The sequence below is a fragment of the Trichoderma breve genome, chromosome 3 (assembly GCF_028502605.1).
Source record: "Trichoderma breve strain T069 chromosome 3, whole genome shotgun sequence".
Taxonomy (NCBI): Eukaryota; Fungi; Ascomycota; class Sordariomycetes; order Hypocreales; family Hypocreaceae; genus Trichoderma; species Trichoderma breve.
In genome coordinates, this window is record NC_079234.1 from 4,487,291 (window position 1) to 4,501,353 (window position 14,063).

Genomic DNA, 14,063 nt, shown 5'->3' on the forward strand with positions numbered 1-14,063 from the left:
CATGGTGGATGGTCTGGAACTGCTGATTTTGTTGAAAAAAGGGGAGAGGAGGTAATCAATGTTGTTTCTCAGGGGATGCTCGATGCGTTACTTTATCATATTGTCTTTTTAGTTTATGTTACTCGGGAAGGGGGTGGGCGGCAGTACAGTAGAGCCATGTTTTTACGCGAGTTGGAATAGAATCAATCAATGAATGCAATGCGCAAAAGACGTTTTTTTTTCAGCATTTTGCATTATCCATGAAGCTCGATCCACAGCCAAGTCCCTTTGTAGCCTTCTTGCTGGTAGCATTTCGACCAGTCCATCCCTAGATATCCAAACCATTCAATATCACCACCTACCCATGTCTTCTAACAATTACAACGTTCGTACATATAAATCATCAAAATATCCGAATCCAAAAATAAAACCAAGTCTTCTCGCACCCCCTTATGGGCCATCATATCTCCCCTCCGGCTCCGAGCACCAATATTGCACCAGCTTTCGCGTCCCCAAAACATCGCCTCCTCTAAGCAGCGCCGCGACATCGACGTTGAGCGGGCTGTCCGTCTCGGGATAGCTTAGCAGCATGCGCACGGCGCGCACGCACTGCAGCACGCTGTACGTCGGCGTCCACTTGTCCTTGAGCAGGTCGAGGCAGATCTCACCCGACTGCAGCGCAATGTTGGGGTGCACAATGGTCGTCACGAAGCGCATCTTGGGCGGCTGCAAGGGATACTGCGCGGGGATTTGGATGTGTATGAGCCAGCGGCCCTCTATTCCAATCAAAAAGAATTAGCAAAAAGGATAGGAGAAAAAAGGAAATAACAAGGAAGAAGGGCACCGAGGAAAACACAAAGACTCACCATCGTAGCCCGACCCAATCTCCCTCCCGTTGATGACGGCCTCCCACTCGAATAAATCGTCCTCATTGATCGGACCCAGCCTCTCCACGCCCTTTTCGTCCTTGCGCTCCTTGCGCCAGCTCTCAAGCTCCTTAATGAGTCGTTTCGCTCCGCTTCTTGCGCTCATTGTAAATGTTGCGTCGATGTGCTTGTCGCTACGTTTGGTGGTGTGAGTATAGACAAAAGGGGGTATCGCGTAGTGCTGGAAGAGTATCGCTTCGCTGTAGATGCAAAATAAAAATGGACGCGAACGAGAAACGCTCCTATGTAAAATACTATTAGGTATTACGGATATGGAAATGGAAACAATAACAAATAACAAGCTGCGAGGCTGGAGCTGGAGCTGATGGCAGGGATACGATGTCACCCGCAGCCGCGGTACAATGTTAGTCATCAAGCCGAGGGTGGGTATGGCGGCAGGTCTCCCGTTTCAGCTGCTCTTAGAGGCCGCCTATTGTTTACTCTGCGCTTTATAGATATGGATCATGAAAGGGTACGGAGTACTGCTATTCTAATACGAGGTAGAGCCAGGATTTGATTGTTCCATTGTGGTAACAAGAAAAACGGATGAATCAATGGATACATAGGTAGCATGGTAATCGCTTGTAATCTTCTTGTGCTGGCAACATTCGCACGTATGGCAACGGGTATCCTGACACAAGTATATAGTATTCATCATGATAATGCGAGCCTATTAAATCAAACTTTTCGCAGGCGGAAACAATCAGACCGAATCAACGCGCCTCGCCCTCTCTCCTCTTCCTTCGCACTCCCGTAGAAGTCCCTGATCCCGTAGTTGTCCTGCTCGATGTGGTCCTCCTGGCTGGCGCCGGCTCAATCCTCTTTCTTGTTGTTGAACGTGTGCGAGACGAGGCTTTTTCACGCCCAGGAGGAGACTCGGGTTCCACCTCGACCACTATCTCTTCTCTACCCTTGACAATTTGACTCGGGCTCTCGTCCGCCAGAGCTAGCTCTTCGCTGGTCTCCTCGGAACTTTGCCGCCTTGACGATCCTTGCTGGCTCCAGCCAGAGGTTGACCCGGGTCTGCCACGGCGTGACATGGAACTCAGGTCAGACTGACCAGAGCCATGGCGCTTGGGAGCATGTGAAGCACGAGGCCCAGCTGTTTGATACTGGAAGGGGTCTTTTGATATGTCCTCATGGATGCTGGATGGTCGAGATGTAGAAATGCCAGACTTTGGCCGAGGACGCGAGCTGGAGGGAGGGGGAAAGTAGCCCATCTGAGGAGAGGCCTCGTCTTCTTCAAGTGCGTCGCTCCCGGAAGGCTGTCTTGACAGGGAGCCGGAGCCGGAAGCTTGGCGTGAAACTGACAGTCGAGCCATTGACTCAAACTGAGCAAGCGGTATAGCCACACGCTCCTGACGCCGCCTGCGGTTTCTTCGCTCCTCCTCCTCCATGCGCCGCTGCCTCCGCTCGAGGGCCGCAACCTCTTCCTTGCTCAGTCGTACGTCAGTCCGGCCCTTGGCTTGAGCCTTTTCGATCCGATAGAGCGCCTTTTGCACCAAAGCCTCTTCCTTGTCATCCTCGTCTTGCTCGCCATCATCCGAGTAGTCCTCGTCGTAGCTATCACCAGATGAACTACCCTCTTCGTCTTCCGTGTCATACCGCCGGTGCTTGCGGCGTACCATGCCATTTTCTCTATTTCCTTCCATACCATCATCGTCCGACACCAACTCTTCAACCCTGCCTCCGTATTGCGCAGCATCCCCACTTGTTTCCCTCCGCCCGCGCCGCGATGGTCTTCCCCATTGGGGCGCAAATTTGGGAGCTCGCGGCCGACCATTTAGACCGCCTCCCCGGAAAAAGCCTCATCGATAGGCTTGTCCATGAAACTTGCGTGACCCTAGATCCAATTAGCATGTCGAGGTCGCTAAATAAGGTTCTCGTATTACTACTTACAAGAATACTTGCGCCGCTAGCTCCAATGAGCCACAGCAAGGTTGAGAATGGAGAGGCAATGAGACCAATGGGAATGCTGACAACCAGCAATCCAGTCCAAAGCTGGGAAGTAGTCGCCTTGAAGGTTCCAATCTCGAGGTCTCGGCCGTCGAGCTTGCTGATCAAGAACATGCCTCCAATCACAAAGATGATGTCGAAGAGCAGAAGCCAGTTGGTCAGCAGAGCGTAGATGCTGAGCATGAGGAAGAGGACGGCATAGTTGCTCGAGAAGTGGCCCAGGTTGTAGTTGACGCGGGACTGCACCTCAGCAAAGTTGGCCGGCTTGGACAGGCGCTTGAAGTCGAAGAACTCGGAAATTGGGCGCAGATTGGAGAAGCGGCCGCTCAGAGGTCCCGCGCGGAGGCCCTGGAAGCGCTCTCCAAGGTTGAGGCGGGACGTGATGAGATCGAGGGGAATCTGGATGCGAGACATGTTGGATGGATGTTTGCTGTTCTTGTCCTTGTCTAGACACTGAAATTGTCTGTATATATAATCTGCGCGTGGGTGCGAGGAGCGATCAGGCAACAGCAACTGTTGATGCCACGGTAATCCGATATTTGGTGATGCAAGGAGCTTGGATATGCGGCTAGAGAAAAGAGGACCCCAGTTAGCGAACGGCACTTGGTAATATCGCAAGGCTTGCGTGGCCGGGTACCGAATCCAAAAGACGGTTGCGTCAAGGCGGTGATGCCGCTATCAATTGAATTGCAGAAGCCTAGATTCCCGTGCCAAAGAAGAACAGTAAATACATACCAGAGCTGAAAGGCGCAGGTCCCTTGAAGCTGGTCGAGAACGCGGCTGGTGTATGTTTCCTTTTGGTTTAAAAGGAGTAAAAAATGTCGATCTCTAATTTTTTTTTTAGAGTTCGGAGGTTCCTGAATGCCAGGGGGTGCGAATACGTGGCAAATGGAAGCCAGAGATACGAGTGCTAGTACGTACTGCCTCAGCCACCCAAAATGTCTGTTTTGGGCAAAGCCGGGCTATTCTAGGAATCACATGTGAGTTAGAGAGCCGCACTCTGAAGGAGCCATTGAGGTCAAGACAGAAGAGAGGAAGAAGATGTTCAAAGGGATTCCAATGCGCCTGAATCCAATTCCTTTTTAGGGGTTTCAGGCTTCTTTTTGTTTTTTCGAGTCACCGACCAGCAAGACAAGACGCGAGATTCAGTCATTACGGCACAAAGTCGCATGCACGTACCTAGAGTGTCCCCGCAACCCCTCCTCAGGAAGCGCAGACCGCCACCTGATGGACTCGTCGTCTTCTATTTCCTCCTCAGGCTGAGAAAGGAAAGACGAAGAAGAGAAATGGGGAAGAAAAAAAGAAAGAAGAGAAAGGAAGGGGAAGAGAGAGAAAAAGAAGAGAAGAAAAAGAGGAGGGGACAAGCGACGTGACAGAATGGATCCGTGGGCAATCGGGCAGCTACAGGCTACAGACCGGACTCTTACCAGCAAATGTTACATGTACTGCACTGCTACACTCTTATCCACCCCGGTGCAGCAACAGGTCACCGCTCTCTGGCTCCCGGTCAGCGAATGAGGTTGCAGACCAGCTGTCTCGCAGAAGAGACTAAAAGCAGACCATGTCTTATATTGTTTAGCACTTGAACCTGTAAGATGGTGGTGTAATGGCAACATATCCGGGGCCTTACCTACCTGTAGTGCTCTAGTAGCAAGATCTCGGGTACCACTAAGATATTTCTAGCGCCTCTAGTTCTTGATCCGACTTCTGCGACAATGCGGTGAACACCGGCTACCTCGTATGCTAAACTACTAGGTAGTAGATCTTGATGAATTTTCTTTCTAGATGATTCTTCTATCCCCCGAGTATCCGAACATCGAGGTTGAGATGCAACACCCCATCACGCATGTCTGTCTGATGCGAACGTGCCCACATGCCATGAATGCAATGGTGGGAACATGAACACAGCTTGGGCACCCATTAAAGCATGAGTACCTAATGAAGAGCATGCAATCCTCATTTGTCTGCTGCACTCTTAGATCGCAGTAGCAATGCTTTTATATAGGTTACTAACGCACCTGGTCACATTGGATATGGTGTCAGAGAGCTTGCCTATGAAACTGGTGTATTCTCTGCACGGACCTTTTCGTCCATGCACGCATCTTCCCTCTCGTGGCCAGCGGAAGGAACGATTCGGCCCAGTAGATGACTGTGACGTCTTCCTCCCTTCTGCCACACGCTCTCGTAGATTTGTACCTGTGTGTAGTAGAGACTTCTGAACAGCTTCAATTACGCCTCAGAGGAGGATCATCGACTAGCCCTCTAAGTACCCAGTACGAACCTGAGCAGGTAGCCATCCTCATCACGTAGCATCAGCATAAAGTCGCCGAAAGCAAGCAAGAATACACGCCCTGTTGCTCCAACTCTAACCTGCACACCCAAAACGACACACAGACCCCCTTTCTAAAATATCAGGATACAGGAACCAGATGCATGGTTGGGACCGTACCGTGACGGCCACCATGAGGATCTGCCTAGAGACGCACCGCCGCAGTCTGTGTCGTATATTAAGATCCCTTAAAAACACTCTTGCTTTCTGGAGGCCAATATGAAGATCAAGTGTTTCGGCTAGTATTATACACTGCGCATATTATTCATAGATACACAAAGTAGAAAAAAAAGGCGTGGACCCAACGCACAACCAGTTGATGCTCTCACTATGCCAGACCTGCCGTTCAAAGATGGGGTATATCGCAAACAAAAAGAAACAAAAAGCGACTGAGATGAACAAAGAAGAAAAGAACATCGTAAAAAAAGAGAGCCGAACAGATTAGACCTCATAGAAGTAGTCCTCATCGAGCCCCTCTCGGCTTGGCACGATCCCACCTCCGACAGGGGCTTCATCCATCCTCACGTTGAGCAGCCGAATCTTCAGTCCATATCCGCCCACCAGATTGACCAGTTTGCTCGTCTCGGCCGTAATCGGAGCCTGGTTGAGTATCATCAGCATGCCATCGAGCCACTCCGAGGCCACGCTATGGCTGGTGGGCCAAAGAGCCAAAATTGGCTGTTCCTTTGCATCCGCATTGCCAGTCACAGCATCGGCAGGGTTAACGAAGCTGTAGATGGTAATCTTGGTTGTCGACTTCTCTCCACCGCTGGTGATGTTTTGGATGGTTGCCCCGCTAGCCGTCGTCTTGGAGTCGTCGGTAGACGCAGAGACATTGGATACGACAGAGCTTATAGTGGTGAGATCAATCTTCTCCTGCAGGCTATTCAGGCCAGGATCTTGCGCCATCTGCTTTTCAAAATCGGTGTAGTGCAAATATCGGCGGTTGTGAGACAGTTTGGCGAACCTCCACGGCTTCTTCTCTCCTGTCTCATCCCTCTGTGAAGCAGGCCGATGGAACCAAGCACCCTGGAGCAGGCACCGAACCCTCTGCTCCTTGACAAACTGCAGGGCCTCCTGCTTCAAGACATCTCGCACTTGGTAGAGATGCTTGCCCCACGTTTCCTCAAATGACATCTCAAGCAGCTCCATCTGGAGCTCCCGCAGTCTAGCTATGTCGTATTCTTGTAATTCGTCCTCCACCTCCATAACATCGCTCGTCCGGGGAGATTGGCCAGCAACCCGCTCTATCAGGATACGCACCAGCTCTGCCACCTTTTCAAAGTCTTCCTGTACGGCACCAGTAGCTTTCCAGACACGAAAGAAAGCATGCAGCCCCGCAATATGTAGTCGGGGCCACTGCAACAGTAGTGGTCGAAACACCCTGTCATAGTCCTTGGTATCGACTCCCTGATATCCCTTCATGTCCTCCATATCAGCCTTATCCACGTCAAAATGCTCATAGAGCATCATCGTCACGGCCAAGCTCGCACGGGCAATTGGACAGCGTTCATGCAATGGCTTTGTGGCCTGTTCTAACAGCAGCTTTTGAAATCGGTCCTCATTCTTGCGCACGTAGTCGGTCAAATCCATCATGCCGAGATATCCAGTCACGTCAAAGTCTTGGGCAGGGCTCTCCGTCTCGAAACCCAATCTCCTCCATTTCTCTGGGTTGTGTTTCCTCCCATCCTTCCTGGTTGCAGTCGTGTCTCCTGATCCCTCTCTGACATGGCCATTTGTTGTAGATCGGTCTGGTGCACTCGACAGATGAAGACTCTTGAGCGACCGCCTGTGCTCTGGTCGTTCTAGATCCACCCTGACGTCCCTCCACTTTCTGAGCACGACTTTGTTCAAGTTCTGAAACTCTAGTGCAGGGTGTGCGAGATCTTGAAGACCGGAACCTTGCATCAGCTTGTAAACCGCTTTGATCAAGCCTAGGTCTTGCAACCGCTTCATGAGCTTGGGCCACTCTTCGCCAGCACCCTTTCCATTCCCGCTTGCCATGACGCTCTTAGTCGACAAGGCATCTCGAATTAGGGCGTTGACCAGCATAAGAGCGTTCGCACAAAGGGCATGGTCGGCACTATTGAGCTGCTGCACGACAACGTCGAAAAACTGCGGGTACACGGCCACGGCCGGCTTCAGCGCCCGAAACCCAAAGGCTCCGTGGTCTTGAGTCGGTGACTCGGGACTGCTCGACTGAGAATGTCCCACAAGGGCAACGAGAATCGACATTGCACCCCTAAGGATATTAACCAGGGGATTCGTCACAATCAATTCCACAATGCGCTCCACCAACTCGCTCGCGGTCGGCCCTTCGAAAATGTCCCAGCCCATGTCGACCTCGAGCAGCCTCGTCAGGCTCTGGAGCGAGTAGGCGAGAGTGTTGCCGCCGGAGCCCATGATGAGGCGCCGCAGGATGACGAGACCGCCAGAGGAGATGAAGACGTCGGCGAAGGCGGGATCGTTGATGGACGACTGGAGCTTGAAGACGGCCATCTTACGGGCCGCATCTTCGGGGCTCGCCAAGCGAGAGAGCAGCGCGGGGATGTCTGCTTGATCCATGGTGCCGATTTCGTGAGGATATCTGAGAGAAGAAGAGAGAAGATTAGATTCACCAAACGCACGTGTCTTGGTGATGGTGCGTTGATGATAAAGTCATTGCTTTGTTTGGGAAACAAGGGCGGAAATGGGCGAGAATCAAACGATTGGGAAAGCGATTCGTGTACGGTGATTTCGTATGGTGAAGAGTCGAGTCTCCAACGTCAGGGGATGATTAAAGGCATCGCCCAATTGAGTATAGCACCGTGATAGCTTTCTGCAGGTCCCCCAGGTTAGTGCCAATTTCAGGTAGGCGCGTCGGGGCGCGTTTCTGCAGCCCTTCCAAAAGAGTCTCGACTAAAATATCAGGGCTACTTTTCCATGCTCCATATACTAGTCTACAAGACTTAGCCTGGACACAAACATCAACTTTGCAGACACAATGGACAAGTAAATGTATGTTATAGCTAGTTTGAAGTAATGAATCCCAGATTGAATTATGCTACATCAAGTACAAAGCTGTTTAAGGACCTCTCACGGAAGATTTACAGACTAGACTAGGTACGTTGTTACCGAAGTGTCTAGCGGCTGATAACGCAGCTTAACATCGCGTGGAGACTGAGTTGGCTGCCTTAATGTTCTCAGGTACTCTACATGTAGGTATGCAAAACAATTCGTTCACTCATCATCATCATCATCAATCATCCTCCTCCTCATACTCAGGCTCGCGCTCAGGGAGTTTTCCTTCAGGAATTGCCCTGAAACTGTGATCAGGATCATGCATGGTCTTCGCTGTCCAATAACACTTGAAACAGAAGTTAAAATCGACGCAATTCTCACACTGCCACCGCACCACAATTATAAGCTACAATATGTGTCAGTATAAATCTGCTAATCGGCGTATATGACTTACTGAGAGGAAGCAGGCATCGGCTTCTAAAAGCTTGGTGTTATTAGCAGTTCTAGATCAATATTTCAGACGTCTTTTTGTAGTAGCCAACTCTTACCTGCGTTTAAGCCACTAGCGATAGCAAAGAAAATATGCCCGTCTTTGAGGGACTTGAATAGTTCCTTGTGTCTAAACTGTTTCGGCATATTAATCGCATGAACTAGGCCTGCCGTCGTCAAGTAACGGCTCATTGCCTGCCAGAGATATTACGTTTCGCCAGCCACAAGAACCAAAACACATAGAAAGCGACCTATGGAATAAGCATCCTTCATTTCATCGTGAGGAAGTTGGTAGACATTGATGATGCATCGCCGTGCATTGATTTTGATGAATTCGCTCCAAAGATCTTCAAGAGAAGCTAAGAGTTGTCCGAGCTGAGTGGCCAAATCCTTCGGTGGAGACGGCAATGGGGACGAAAATAGAACATTCAAGAGTAAGTTCACCCAGCGAATAGAACGTGAAGCTTGATGAAGCATATAAACAAAAACCCGTGTTACTGTCAAAACATAAATGAACACAAGAGACGCAGGTAGATTAACTAGTCAAGTACAATCCTACGAGATACTGGAGTATGTTGCATCATTCTCGCTATGACAAGAGTCTGGAGATATGCAAGAGACATAACGCTTATCTAGCAAGTAAGGCCTAACCTAATTGCTTTTTCTCATGATTCTTACACTGAAAGTATATGTAAAAAAAACATATTAGTACTTTTCGGTTCTGCCATAGCCAATCATTGCTTACTTATAAGAAGAACCTGAGCTCATCGTACCTAGATCTTATGCGCTGAAGACCCTTTAGGAGTGCGCTAGAAGCCTGAGTTAAGTCACCGACTAAAAGGCAATCAACTGTATTGTTAACTTTGGAATTGAATTCCATGATGTGTGACTTAGTTTGGTTGTGAAGATGTTCAAGTCCCGCAGTCTCATTAATCGAGTCGACCATCCAATACTCACGCTGGTCTTGTCCCGTTTCGTGGACTACGATGATGCTACTCCGACTGATTAAGAGTAATAGGTAGGTAGAAAAAGTTTGGGGAGAATGCATATTGACGTATTCATACTCAAAGTCAGGAGAACTGAAGCCATCCTCGGGAATATTTTCCACCTTCCCCCCCCCCCCCCCACACACACACACACACACGTAAGTGTTAGGCTCATTTTCGCTCTTCGGTATGCTGGTATTCGAAATTTATCGGGGTAATGATATATTTCGATAGAGATCACTTAATAATCTTTTCAAGTTCTTCTCTTTGAAGCGATAGACATAGAATGGTAATGCTTCGCTTGCTCTTTGAGCTGCCGGAGACAGAGCGGGGAAGATACGCGAGGAACCCTGACGGGATAAAGACATATGTGGTACAGAGCATACCACATATATACGAAAGACGTGCACTCCGTACAGATGGTATATATTACAATTCGTTTACGTGTACCTATAATATACCCTGTTTGTGGTCACACTGGACCACCTTCACCGTCCTCTGGTCCCCGCCATAAAGAACACAAGGCCAGCAGCCTGGCGTTATATTTCTCCCAACATATTTCGACTTTATTTTCTCTTGACTGAAGCATCAAAAGATCTACTAGCTGCCTACATCGTTCAAAGCACGGAACTATGAGTGCTTATATTCCTACTGAGTCCACCGAGGATTGGATAAGGGCTGCAATTCAGAGGCTAGCTGATGAAGACATTTTATCCAACAGATATTCAGTCACCCCGGTCGCCGCTTTGGAGGGGTTGCTATTGCCGCAAATCAATACTGAACAGCGAGAGGCTCACATGTATGTCCTTGGATATGACGTGGGGGGTTATAGCCCAGCCAAGGAAATCGACATTTACAATATGCACAAAAAGTTGGCAAAGAAATATCAAGAAATTAGCAGAAAGACTGAAACAGATGAAGACGTGTTGAGTGGGCTTCGGAGCGATGAAGAAAACAAAGGAAGCCAAAAGTTCTTAGAATATCTGTTTGACCTTGGCCCTGGAGGTTCTACTGTTTTGCACGTCATCCTGGAACCCAATACTTATGAAGGCGATGTTTTCCAGCTCGATCCGGTAAAGCCTCTCATCCGCTTCTTTCTACGCCTTTACCCAGATCTACCCACAACAACCAATTATAAGTATCAACCGCCGATATATCTGTCCTTACGAAGTACAGGAGCCGTTAGGTTCACGCCAAATGTCAAGGAAGATATTATCCGCTTTCTATGTGAAGAGCAGGATGAGGGACTAGGGTCCGAAGCGGCTATTAAGTCTCTAGCACAGATGGTTAACGACTCCAGTGACCCCTTAGACAGATGCCACGCGATTCACAAGATTATCGAGAGCGCAAATTTTGAGATATCTGAGGCAGTAATGAGAGAATTGAGTAAGACCATGACATCAAGAGAGCTGTACAATCGAATCGACACGAATTGTTTCGAGGCACGCGACGGTATGAGCAGAAATTGTCTGCATATAGCACTCACAGCACCTATCAACAAGCAAAAGATCTAGTGGGCTGAAAGGCTAGTTGAGATGTACCCTGATCTACTCAAGCTTGTGTCAACCATAAAGGAAACATACAGCAATCAGGAGCAGCAGGTTACACCGCTGCAGTATTTCGCGAAGCAAAGGTTTTCAGCGGCACAATTTGACAGAGGAGGAGAAGACAAAGAAGTCTCTTCGAGTCTTGCGGACTTAGAATCACACTTGAGGTGCCAGTGTTTGGTAAAGTTTGATTATAGCACCTGCATGAGAATCATGTTTGATAAAGAAAGCGGTGAGTTAGTGGTTTCTATGGACATATGCTGAGGTGTTCAATACGAGGCTGACAAGAGAGCAGCAAGGCAAATTTTCCTTACACTTGACGATGACATCGTCTCTGGTGAATTTCTCGAGTCTCAAAAGTTACACTACAAGCTAGATACGACGTTGAAGAGAGTGCACATATCCAACAGCGTTTCCTTTCAATGGGATGAACTAAGCTTGGGGGCTCTCAAGACTGCAACACGCTGGAAATGCGCCGGTAACTTCGATCTCTTTATGGTCTTTTATTGGCTTAAATACAACATCGGTGTCAAAAAGATACTCGAGGTGGTTGTTGACGACGGAGCCGGACAGGAGGAGAGCACGGGTGATGTCTCAGAGATTAAAAAAAAGCCACACAGCGACCAAGCCATTATCGAATGCCTCAAACACCTATCTGTCGAAACTCTGGATTGGAAGCGAATGGATATCCCTGCGGAAGTAATCATTGAGGGGGCAGGAAAAGATATTAAACGCCTACATTTATACTGCAGTGGCTCTCAGGCCGTGCTGCAAAGCTGGGCAGATTCAAATGGCCTCTCCAAACTTCAGAATGTAAGTAATTTCCCCCTCCACTTTACATCCAGTGGTTCTAACTATCAGAAGCTGGCACACATCTCTGTAGCGATAGACCAAGTAAGGCTATGAAAATTTTTGGGCATAGACTTGCACTTGCTGAGCTGACTTTCCCGATGTCTAGGGTCTAGAGTCATTCTACTGGGCGAATGAACACGCGGAAAAGCTTCAAACAGATTTGAAAAGAAAATTTGAGGAATTAAACCCTGGGAAAAAATCGCCGGTTGTCGATTATAGAATTATCAGACCCAAGAAAGCGCTTGATAAATCTGCTTCATCGGAGGTTATAAATCAGGACGAACGGAAATTTGAAGAGTAGGCCTCTTGCTGGGAAGCAAGCCAGATATAAACTGCTGAAAACTGCTGACTATTCTATGCAGGCAAGATTGGCTGAAGTGTATGGATGAATTTGCCGACATCATGGAGGTAGTCGAGCAGCAGCCCGACTTCCTCAGCATAGTCCGTGAAGAAGGCCTTACTGTTTTCCCTGGATTTTCCATGAGTGAGGTTTTACTAATAAAATCATACAGGGTATCCAAAAGTCAACACACCCGATCAGGGTCGCGCTGATCGACGACGGAGTCAAGACGAGCTACGCGGGGCTGGACAACAATATTTCCACAGGCAAATCAAGTTGGAAACGGCCTGATTCTAAAAACACCCGAACAGGAAATACCCAGTGGGAACAATTTCGAAGCTACAACAGCTCCCACACTGGGCATGGGACCGTCATGGCCTACTATATCAAGCGAGTTTGCCCAAGGGTCAGTCTCTACGTAGCAAAACTCGATTGTAAACCTCACCGAGGTGGTGTCAGTGGCTATAGCGCGAATGTCACCTTCTCTATCGATTCAGTTGCCCAGGTGAGTGAACAGCCACCACCTACTACATCTACCACGTTAGAAGTTGCAGATAAAAAAAATATTGACCTTGAGATTATCATGTAGGCGATCGAGTGGGCTGTGGAACAAGAGGTCGACATCATATCCATGAGCTGGGCCATCGAGAAGAGCAATACACTGCCCTACAGGCCGCTGTGTGATGCGATTCAAAAGGCTGTGGAAAAGAAAATCATCCTTTTCTGCGCAAATCCTGATAGAGGCACGGGCTACACAGTTAATGATACATACCCGTGGTCGCTGGACCAAGTTCACATCATCTGCGTCGGCGCTGCTACTCAGAGCGGCGTCCCCTGGAATCAGATCGATGCCAACGATAAATCATGCCAATACCTCCTTCCCGGCGTCGAGCTCGGCATCCAGGTTGAGACGAAGCGACGCAGGAATCCGGACGGGCCCCCCCCGAGAATGGTGCGTCTCCCCCTGCCTTACTTAATCCCTTAGATCGCGATCCAAACTGATTAACTTCTCTCTTTATATGATAGGCACACGCATAGCGGGAGCTCGTTGTCGTGCGCTCTTGCAACCGGGTTAGCGGCTATGATATTGCATTGCTCCTTGGTCACTGGAGTTGCGACATTCGGCAGCCCGAAATGGGAGTGGTATGTTGTTCATCCTTCTTTGAGAAAATACAACTTCCAGTCATCATACGTTTTAACTCAATCATCAGATATACATGTGCTAATACTTATTTCCGGGTAGGCTGCGGTCCCACGACGGCATATGCAGTGCGTTTAAAAAGATACAAGTCGATAAGAAGGCAAGTGGCTGGCTGCCAGTGCGTAGGTTTTTCGGGCCGGCGGTGAACAATCCGAATGAGGATAGCGACACAAAGGTGCAAGCGATCCAGAGCCTGATCAAAGACATCTTCCAAGGAATGCCATCCCACTAGGCATCAAATATCGGGTTGAGCAGTTATGTAGCCTATTCTGGTTGACAACAAAGGGTGGTGGGACTGCTCTATCACACCTCAAGATTGCATCAAACACTCAATATTGTATGCATACACTGCAACTTAGGTACTCTCGGAATAATTGAGAATGTCACTATTTCATTGGTTTCATTTGCATGACTTGGTCATTGTTGGAAGCATGGCCTGCATGAGGTACTACCTCATG

The 14,063-nt window shown here is 48.8% G+C and overlaps 5 protein-coding genes across 5 annotated transcripts; 1 reads left to right on the forward strand and 4 right to left on the reverse strand.

Annotated features, from left to right (window-relative positions):
• Positions 1-429: 429 nt before the first annotated feature.
• On the reverse strand, positions 430-1,011 carry T069G_05781 (ubiquitin-conjugating enzyme domain-containing protein; the record flags this gene model as incomplete). Its single annotated transcript, XM_056172991.1, has 2 exons — positions 430-755; positions 846-1,011. The coding sequence occupies 2 exons, from the start codon at positions 1,009-1,011 to the stop codon at positions 430-432; spliced, it is 492 nt and encodes a 163-aa protein (XP_056029849.1).
• A 607-nt stretch (positions 1,012-1,618) lies between these two features.
• T069G_05782 (uncharacterized protein) lies at positions 1,619-2,533 on the reverse strand (the record flags this gene model as incomplete). Its single annotated transcript, XM_056172992.1, has 1 exon — positions 1,619-2,533. One exon carries the CDS (start codon positions 2,531-2,533, stop codon positions 1,619-1,621), a length of 915 nt encoding a protein of 304 aa, XP_056029850.1.
• A 155-nt stretch (positions 2,534-2,688) lies between these two features.
• T069G_05783 (PRA1 family protein domain-containing protein) lies at positions 2,689-3,275 on the reverse strand (the record flags this gene model as incomplete). The annotated part of the gene is made up of 2 exons (XM_056172993.1): positions 2,689-2,748; positions 2,805-3,275. 2 exons carry the CDS (start codon positions 3,273-3,275, stop codon positions 2,689-2,691), a joined length of 531 nt encoding a protein of 176 aa, XP_056029851.1.
• Positions 3,276-5,631: 2,356 nt separating this feature from the next.
• Positions 5,632-7,755, reverse strand: T069G_05784 (ELMO/CED-12 family domain-containing protein; the record flags this gene model as incomplete). The annotated part of the gene is made up of 1 exon (XM_056172994.1): positions 5,632-7,755. One exon carries the CDS (start codon positions 7,753-7,755, stop codon positions 5,632-5,634), a length of 2,124 nt encoding a protein of 707 aa, XP_056029852.1.
• A 2,542-nt stretch (positions 7,756-10,297) lies between these two features.
• On the forward strand, positions 10,298-13,837 carry T069G_05785 (subtilase family domain-containing protein; the record flags this gene model as incomplete). Its single annotated transcript, XM_056172995.1, has 10 exons — positions 10,298-11,117; positions 11,196-11,444; positions 11,508-12,025; positions 12,171-12,361; positions 12,427-12,505; positions 12,577-12,909; positions 12,994-13,356; positions 13,443-13,547; positions 13,648-13,673; positions 13,732-13,837. 10 exons carry the CDS (start codon positions 10,298-10,300, stop codon positions 13,835-13,837), a joined length of 2,790 nt encoding a protein of 929 aa, XP_056029853.1.
• Between the last annotated feature and the right edge of the window lie 226 nt (positions 13,838-14,063).